This window comes from Alligator sinensis, unplaced genomic scaffold (assembly GCF_000455745.1).
Source record: "Alligator sinensis unplaced genomic scaffold, ASM45574v1 scaffold1192_2, whole genome shotgun sequence".
NCBI classification, from domain to species: domain Eukaryota; kingdom Metazoa; phylum Chordata; order Crocodylia; family Alligatoridae; genus Alligator; species Alligator sinensis.
The window spans coordinates 903,226-913,274 of NW_005842312.1; the positions used below are offsets into that span (position 1 = coordinate 903,226).

The 10,049-nt window shown below is 40.9% G+C and overlaps 1 protein-coding gene across 1 annotated transcript in view; it reads left to right on the plus strand.

Moving 5' to 3' along the window:
- The first annotated feature begins 4,640 nt into the window (after positions 1–4,640).
- Positions 4,641–10,049, plus strand: part of GPM6B (glycoprotein M6B) — a 66,093-nt gene continuing 60,684 nt past the window's right edge. Inside the window, exon 1 of the mRNA XM_014522166.2 lies at positions 4,641–4,696. Coding sequence (XP_014377652.1) covers positions 4,693–4,696 — 4 coding nt within the window. The 5' untranslated portion in view covers positions 4,641–4,692. The remainder of the gene's footprint in view (positions 4,697–10,049) is intronic.

The following is a 10,049-nucleotide window of genomic DNA, read 5'->3' on the forward strand; positions in this document are numbered from 1 at the left end:
CTTTCTCTTGCCCACTGCTCCCACCATGCAGAAAAAGCTTGAATCATGTCATTGCATTTTTGCTGGAGATATCCATATAGGAGTCTTTCTAACATTATTTTTATAGAGAACAGGAAGTGCAGTGTAAAGCTATAGAAACTTGTTGTTAAAACAAAAGCTTGCATTCAAATGCCACATGAGCAGCTGTATAGAAGAGGGCATGGGCAGATCTAGGATTTGGTAAAATGGGCTGTGGGGAGCAAGTGACCTGAGCTACACAGGTGGCTGCAGCCTGGCTCCTAGCAGGGCAGGCAGGCAGTGCCGCAGGAGCAGCAAGGGGATACTTTTTTAAAAAATTCCTCAGGTGGGAAAGAATCTTCCCACCTGCTTCCCTTTCTTCCCCCGATCCCTTTCCTTTCCTGTTTGCTGTTGTCACTGTCCCCAAATGACTTGGGGCTGGGGCTTCTGAGCTGCTGTTGCCTCGCTGCAGCCAGGTTGCACATGGAGCAGGCTCAGCTAGAGACAGCAGTGAGCTGGTTCCTTTCCCCGCCCCCCCACCCCCATGTTTGCTTGTGGTCTGTCAGGGAGCACCAGAGGGACTGGTCAGGGAGGAGAGACCTGCCCGCTGCTTCAGCTCTCCCTGGCTCAGCCTGGATCTTTGCAGAGCCTGGCAGGAAGGGGCAAAAGCAGCTCTGGAACTCTGCCGCACCCCCGGAGACGGCAGCAATGGTTGTGGGGTGAGGGGAGTAGAGGTACTCTAGGTAGAGCAGGGAGGGAAAGGGAAGCAGGGTTTCTTACTTGCTTCAGGAACCTTTTTTTAAGTCCCCAGCTGCTGCTTCAGTGGTGTGGTTGATTAAGAGGGGGTCCCCCCTGAAATTTGCCCCCCCCCCCCATCTGCCCCTGGAATGGGTTATCATCCTTTTGCTACTATGGAATGTCACGCACGTGTTTTTGCATCATGTAATCTTTCTATCTGTAAGTTTGGCCACCCTTGAGAGTGCCCCAGTAACATTTCTCTGTGCATCAAGATGAAGTGCTCAAAACTTTTTTACCATGGGACAGGTTTAAACATACAGTGCATAGAGAGATTTATATCCAGATCAGTGGGCTTGACAAATACTTCTTTTTTTTTTTTTTTTTCTTGGGGAAGGCTATATCCCTGATGAACATTCACTCATCCTGTCCTTCTTGTTTTATACCCAGAAAACCAGCTAAAATGGTATGCTTGAGCCATGGGCGACTGGTGCCTCTTGAGTCTGGGGGGCACCTGCAGAAGCTGCCAGTGGCAGGGGCAAAGCTGGTGAGCATCTGCAGACAACGTCAGCAGTGGGGATGGCCCTGTCGGGGGGGCACCTGCCCCCGCTTCCCTCCCTATGCGACGCTTATGGTTTGAGCAATCTATAAAAAACATTTGATCCTGAAGAGGTGGGAACTGCAAAGCTTGACTTAAAAGATCTGGCATCTGGCACTTGCCATGCACAGCCTTCTCAGTTCAGGTAGTGACTTTTAAAAGATGCCAAAAATTCGTAGTCCTGCTTTGAAAGGTGATAGGAAGCAGCCCTATGGCAGGCACACAAACGCAGCTCTGCACATCCTTTCACAAGGAAGCCTCCAAGTGTTTCTTCAAAGACAAGTCGTCTAAGCCCACGTTGATGCTGAGGACAAGGTGCTGAATGCAGTGAGAAGAAAGAGCTAATAGCAACTTTGTGTTTATAAGGCAGTTTTTATACAAGTACCACCTCTAAAATTATCTTCATACTCAGATTCAGTTTTGGCACTAAGCCTGGAATCAGTGTGGAGAGTCTTTGGTGCTCAGAGCATATCATTTATGCTGTCACAGACGGTGGAATTAATATCATAGATGACCATGACATCAAGAGCTCTGTGCCAGAGGACCGTTCTCACTTTAGTCATTACTTTAAAACACTGACATCTCTCCCAGTTAAGGCTGTATGGATCTGCCTCATGTTATTAGGCAACTCCGCTTGTGAACACATGCTATTTGCCAGAATTTACCTTCATTCCAACTCTGATTTAGTTCTGCTTTACTCCCCTTATGTTCTGGAGTATTATACAGTGTATGACAGTCATGGATACAATAAGTATTACTTTCAGATGTTACAGCCAGAATGGATCCCATAGCCACCCTCAACACTGGCTTCATGTGGAGGGAACTGAGAGAACTTTGCAGTTGCTTTGCTCTTGATTCCGTCAGACAGGAGTATAAGGAGGTGCAGGATGCTTGCCCAGGCTGTGCACATGCTTCTTGGAAGAGACTGAGGGCTCATATGCATGAGACGTACATAAAAGACATCCACCCTGGGAGAGGCAGAGGAATTGATGGAAGTAGAGGAAAGTGTAATTTCCCTCTTAGGCAGAGAAGTCATTGGCTTCTTAACTACTTCGAGTGACATCATGTCTATGTGGAAGAGGATGAGGATGGGACTGGGCAGGGGGGAGTGTGGGGGGTTCACAGGCAGTGGAATTAACATCACTGGCAAGGACAATAAAGCCAGGTGTAACTAGTGCATTCCCATTTATAGTCTAGTAATGTTTTAATGGCAGATGAACAGAATCTTTTGACTAACTTTGAAAGTTGAGGTGTTTAAATAACATTCATGTCACCTGGGTTTTTGTCCACTTATTTGATGAGGTGATGTCTTCATGGCAGATTAATAATCAGAACTAAAATTATCTGAATTCATAATGATAATTTAAATTATTTTCATTTTTACTGCAAATATGCTATAGTAGGAGTACTTCAATGGACTTTGACCATTTGCAGTGTATCAGATATTAAATCCAACTTTGTATACCTTTTAAAAAAAATAATTGTACATAAAATAACTTGTTATTCTAGGATTATAATTCTAAAACTTTGGTTATTTCCTGAATTGTATTGTTCTGAATTTACCATCCACATTGTAACCCCCTTAACTGAGTGGGCACTTAGACACATGCGGGGAGACTGCTCTGACGTGCTGGAAACTCTATTTAATTGAGTTTCCTGGAGCACATATGTTGATGCGTTGTGGTAGCCTTGCATGTCACGTGTATCAGTGGTGCAGTGTGTGTGCTTTGGCAGCGGTGTGCTTTGAACAAAGACACATTTGGTGTGCTTTAGCTCAAAGTGCGCCGCTGCCGTTTTCTGAGTGCAGAGGCACACTGCTGCTGTTGCACATGATGCATCGGTGCTTTTAATTAGTGCAGCTGCTAATTAAAAGCACCCAGCACCGTATCAGGAACTTGTGTAAAAATGCCCACTATGTTCTGTGTTTGTAGATAAGCTTGTTTTGTGCCAGAACAATGAAAGCTATATGTTCTCAAAGGCTGATCATTGTTCTCTAAGAAATCATACTGTTAAACTTCTTCCATCTTAAAATAACTAATTGTTGCTTTAGTAATGAATTCTGGCAAGGTATCATGACCTGAATTATTGTAAAACGTAAAAAGGATACTGAATATCTATGGCAGTTCAGATCCCAACATCTCCATGCTGAAAGAATGACTGAGTTTCTCTCCTTGTCATGCTTTGCTTCCTCCACGTCCTTCGATGGCATCTGATGAAGTGAACTTATGGAAAAACTGGTGGTAGTCATGTACCTTTTGTGATGTTTATGATGTACTCTTTCTCTTCGTGCAGAATTTACTGGGTGGGAAGACTTCTTTGCTCATAGCTCCATGCCTATGTTAGCTGCCACTGATGAGATTGAGAAGCAAATTGGAGCAAAAAGTCTGACCAAAAAAAAGTCTGCTTTGTTCAGTGTCCGAGTTGTGCCTGACCGTTATTGTGTAACATCAGACTGTGCGCAGCAGCACAACTTGACACTGTGACCAGCACTTCTGTTGTTGCCTGGTGCTTCCTTGCTTCTTTCCCTTTCAGTTTCACTACTTTTTTACTTCTTTCACCTGATGATAGGCAGACCTGCACAGGAAAACCCATTTCCCCATGTCTCGTATGCATCTTTGTTTTGGACAGTGATGGGACCATGTTTTGGGGTTGGGGTTATCTTTTGACATATAAAGGTGGTGTAGTGATCACTGGGTTCAATAAGTGCAGGCATACAATGAATGATAAGAACTGACAGTGAACTTTATAGCAGAGCAATAGAAAACCTCTGCAGACCCTCTGTCTGGCTCTACCTAACTTACTTAACTGAGGGACCATCTCCCAATTCCCAGCTTGTTAGTCTAAATAAGGGAGTGTCATTAAATTATAATTTATCTCACTACAGGTGGGGTAGTCCCAGCAATGATCTTAAATAAAGGCTGTTGACTACTTTCTTTTTTTTGTTCCTTATATTTTTAAAGAAGTTTAATTGAACCCATAACTATATTCTATGAAACTTCCCTCTCCTAATTCAATATGGCAGGAACTCCTAGATTTCAGAATTACTTGTTTTTACTGATCGTATCAAATCTCCCCCAATTCCTGTAAGTTGAGCATTTCTTTTTAGTGGTTTCAGCATTAACTTTTTTATATTCTGAAACAAATGGATACTGAACATACTGTAGAAAAAGAGAGGTGGAAGCGGAGGAGGAGGCTCTCACAATGCATGTATTCAAATGATGTGAAAAAGTAAGTGGGATAAATATGATTGTGTCAGTAGAACTTGGAAGTGTTTTGGGCACATCATGTACTAGGAGAACATTGCTTTTTGAAGGGGAAAGAAGTAGGCTTTCTAAAAGGAGTAGAATCCCAGAGAGGCCCTAATGAGTAAGTATTACGTATCAGTACAAATGCAGTTTAGTAATCTCTCTCCATTCTTTCTGACGTGTGTTTATTTCATAAGTAAAGTAGGATACTTAACCATTTTGATCTGCCTCTAATTCTGTCACCTGCCTTTCAGAGTAGAAAGTTTGGTTTAGGCTTTATTGTTAAAAACAAACCAGAACCCTGTTGTTGTAGTTGATTATATGAGATGGATCTACTTTTAATTTTAAACATTTTAAATAGACTTCTAAAAATGAGGAACAAGCTTCAGGGTTTCAGAGCTTCTTCATACTCTGTTCTGGTTTGTATTGCTGTTAGATTTATGTAAGAAAATGCAGAAATGACAAATGATACAAAACTACAGAAACAATAGTTTGGTAAAAATGCAGTATTAAATGGATAATATAACCCATCTGCTCTCTTCACTTCCTACTTGGTAGTTGCGTGTTATAGTGAAATATTGGAGAACATTCCCTTGCCAGGGATGTACTTTAAGAAATTTTAGATGCTCTCTGAAGACCTCAGTCTGTACAAATATGATAAAGATGAAACACATCAGGTACTCTGGCTGCAAATGGTTTATTTCAATAAATACTAAAGAAGCAGAGAGAAAAAGAATGAAGTATGCAGGCAGGTTCAAAGAAATACGTGCAGACCACACAGATAAAAAATCTACTGCTTGGTTAAAAATTCAGTTCACTGTTGCTACAAGGTAGAAATAAGAAGGATTGAAATGTTCCTTGGGGATACTTTTAAAGGCAAATTTCCTGTCCTGAAAATAAAGTATAATTAACTACTAATGATTATAGCAGATTAACCTTATCTATACAGATAAATTGGTATGTTGAAAGATATTTGTGTCAAAGTAACTGACTAAAGTAGTTTGGAGACATCAACTTTAAATCTAACCAAGTAAAAAACCCAACTTGTTTATTCAAAAGGATCTTGAAGTACTAGACCTGCTTTTAGTCACTGTCATTTTTTTTTCTGATCTGCTATATAAAATGTTTTTCTTGCTCCTAATTTATGAAAGACTCAAATAGGCATCCAGAGGTAGACAGATGCGAAGGGAGAAAATTCTGACTACTAAGAGCTAACAAACTGAGTAGACTTTTTTCTTCTTTCAGTTATAACCATCTTAGATGTTCCTTATTTCACCAATGTTAAAATCCAGACTGAATTTGGTCAGCCGTTTTTTTTTTTTAAGTACTCACTGTTAACTGTATGTTCATGGAATTTCTTTTGCCGCCTCTGTATTTCCTGTTTCTGTCAATATTTGCAAGCAAAGGCTTTTTAACAGAAAACTTCAAATATTAGTAGACAAAACTTTTTTTTTTTTCTTTTTCATCGCCTCTCTTGCCATTAGCTCTCCTCTGTGAACACAAACTTTAAGAAGCTGACTTGGAAAAATCTTTCAGAACTCAATAGGGATGAAAAATTGCACTGCATAGAATTACTCTTGTTAACAAAACCCTAAAGAAAACCTGATATGAATGGTGAATTTTTCACAACTGTGCCTGTAGAAGCAAGACCAGGAAGCCTAGTAAATTATACAGAGTCATTCAAAGTAATCTTTAGGAAAGCTCCTGTCTATTAAACCTTATAGCTTTCCCCCTATTTTTGGCCTCCTCCCCTTTATTTAAAAAAAAAAAAAAAAAAAGAAAGAAAAAGGTACATTTGGAATAGGCAGCTTTGTCTGTTTAAATCTTAACTATAACATTGTTTGAAATAATTTAATGGGGTTGTCCCCAACTATGTTTGGTCCTGTACGTAAATAGACTTGAACTGTAAGCTTTGTAAGTGCGTAGGTACTACTGTGCCAGTCCAGATTACTTAAGGCATTTTATCCTTGAAACTATTCTCTCTGTAGTAGGGTGCAAAATTTTCCCTGAACCAGTTGGGGGTCAGCTGGTACAGTATAAGTGGGGCTGCAGCCTATCTGTTGTGCTGGGTAACTTCCCTGAAAAGGGAAAATGTCCTTGTTCTGTCAGTACCCTTGGACTGTGTCCAACCCTATGCTGAGTACAATGCATAAGTGAGGGAGATCTTTCACATTCCTTCTTCCCACACTCCACAGTTTTTACAGAGTATGTGTTTGTAAGGTTGTGCTGTGTAAGACAGTCGGCCTTCATAACATGGGATACAGAGACAACTAACACATCATGAGCTGGGTTAGTATGTAAAATTGAAGATGGAGCTTCACCCAGTCGTCTTTCCCGCCCAAGTGCAGGGGTGCGGGACCCGATGATCAGTGAGGTCCCTTCCAGCCCCTAACTATGAAACTATGCCATATAAATAAGAAAATACTATACACTGAGATTTCACAGCACTGTTCAGGAGACTTACCCATGCATCGTTTGCTGATGTTTATAGCAGTTATATGACACTCCCTTACACTTCTTGACTTTAAGAGGATAATTTTAAATAGTTTGCAGCTGTGTCTACATGTGACTACTGCACAGTAGTGTTGTGTAGCAGGAAGTGACATGATGCTACTGCGCAATAATCATGAGCTACTGTGCTGTCAGCGTAATAAAAGCTTTTCTTTGGTGCAACTGTGCTGTAACTTCAGTTCCTTCACAGTCATTCAGCACTTGTTTATACAAGTACTAAATGACTGTGCAGTCAGTGTCTTGTGTAGACACAGCCTGTGTTGCTTGGTTTAGCTCTTTTATATTCTGTGTCATCAGCAACAGCAGTCTGAACTAGGCTAGAATCTGGAGCTTTGGGGCAACAGGTGAAGAATCCAGGGCTAATGTTTCTTGAAATTAAATCATTCCTGAATGCTAGTATCTGACTATTAAAGTTTTTTTTTTTAACTGGAACTCTCAGCTTGCCCTCCTCAACTTTGAAGATGTCTTTCTGTTCAGGGATACAACATGCCCCTTCTGCTTCTCATCTGAATTGTGTATGCCTAAGTAAACTTCAGGGTGCTCCAGGCTCCCATGTTGTCTGAAATATGCACTGTTGAATGGAAATTGGGAGTTGAATGCCTTACAGCAAATATTTAAGTCTGGTAAGCTTCATACAGTTGCCTGAAAAGATTGAGGACAATCTCTTGAACTGATCTTGTGCCTTGAATCAAACACTACAGAGTTAGTGCAAAATGACTGTTTCTTATGCTTGATATTCTTCTTAACTTCTTAGAGTGAGCTAAAAACACAGAAAAGCAAAGAGAAGCAGATTTCATGGATAATCAATCTCTGCCTGGGGGAAAAAACTTAAGAGAGCAGCATGGAGTACCACAAAATATTTCTGCTCACAAAAATAGTGGTGTATTCTCTGATTTTTTTTTTTTTTTTTTTTTTTTTTTTCCAGTGAGTCCCATTTGCAGCCATATAAAATTAGCATTTTTCTAGGATACTTGCCAAGTCGGACATAAGCAAAATCCTGAAGGCTGTTCTCTTACCAGAACCATCTTAAGGTGCATATGTGAAAAGAAAGTAGCGCCTAATTTGTCATTTGAGGTAGCTTGATAAGATAACTTTCTATATAGACAGTGATCTACGAAATCACTAAGAGAAATAAATATTTCAACTGAAAAATGTAAAATTCTGAATCAGTAGATGCTTGTATGAAACTTAAAATGAAGAAATAGAACCTTTTATTGGGCATAGATCCACACACAAAGAAATCGAACACTTCTCTAGTGATCATTAAGACCATTGGGTTACTAAGATGGAGTTTGCAGTATTTTTAAGGCCACTCATCTCATTTAGAGCCAATGGGGGAGTGAGTTAAAATCCAGAGGGCCCTGAGCTTTGTACCAAAAAAACAGTTTTAGTGCAGCTTCCTTGGAGCTAAGGCAGGATGGATTGAAAAAAGACAGCTCATTTTGAAAAGCATAATTCTGAAATGGTGGATTATATTGTGCCAGAAATATTCCTCCTTTTCTCTAGACTCCCACCATATTCTCCAAGGATAGCAAGCTCATTTGCTTACACTAGACAATGTCTAAATATGGACAGTTGGGAAGAAACTTTCCTGAGGGTAAAGAGAGCTCTTGTGGAAAGCCTTGATTTTAAATCAAATATACCTTCAGTATTCTCTAAAGTAAGGTGCATTCTTGTTGGTTGGTATAGGTATTGCAACCTGTAGATTTACAACTAATGAAGCCTTTATGCAACATTTGGTATATCTTTTTACTGCAGTAGAGTAAGTTATACTCTGGTATGCACTTAATAAAGAAATTCTATAGCTTCCTATCTTCAGTCTCATTAATTCTACATTTTTATATACAAGAAAATGATGAATAAGTTGTTTGTTTTTTGTTTAATGCATAATTACTTTTTTGCAAGTACCTGAATTTAGGATGGGAACTAGAGATTAATGAGCTAAAGAACTGGGGGCACATCTACATGTTGACCTATGGCGGTGTTGTTACTGCACCGTACTTTAGTACTTCGTTTTGGTGCAGTAACCACCCATACTGTACCTCACACACGGCACCCAGTTATTTTTAGCAGTTACTTCGTCATAGCAGCGTGCTATAATGGGGGAGTGTGCTGCTACGGCAACGTAGCTGCTGATCGTGTGTAGACGTCACTAAGGTAACATAGCGTCACGTGTAGATGTGCTCTGGGTTTTCTGGAGCCAGACACTAGACCCCACCTGCGAGGATTTTGCCTGTTTCTTGCACCCAGGAGAATCAAGGCTTTAGTATACAGTATGTGAACTGTCGTGCCATATTATAAAGTTTGATGTAAAAAATTAGAAGTTTCTCATGCTTCTCCCTTCACATAAAAAAGCACTCTGCCTGTAGCTCAGGTTTTGATAGAGACTCATAGATGGGGTGACCATCTGTCCCAGCTGGAAATATGGGGCATCTGGGACACTGCCTCTTCCCTCCCTCCCTCACTCCCTCCCAAGTCAGCGGCCCGCTGCAGGGAGAAGTGGAGGTGGAGCAGCATGCTATGACAGGAAGCCTGCCTGATCACCTTCCTGGAGTGCCGCACTACTTCCCTTCCCTACCGGACTGCACCCCGTGTCTAGGATACTCATTTTAATCTGTGCCCCACACCAAAGACTGGCCTCCAAAATCCAGGACTGTCCTAGGAAAAATGGGGTGGTTTGTCACCCTACTTGTAGATGCATGTGCTTTTATTACTTAAGCATTTTAAGGGAGAAGTTTAGGCCTCACCATATCTTGAATTAAATTTGGATGTCATTTTGAACGTTTTTTTTTTTTTTTTTTTTTTTTTTTTTAAATTCTAATTTCCATAGCCTATGTCAGGGGTTGTTGTGGCAGTGCAGCTCTGGCCCAGCCTCCACCATCTGCCCAAAGGTGCATGTGCCTGTCACAGGGCCCCGGCTGCTTGCAACAGGTATTGAGGAGGCTGCAAGCGGCTGCACCGGG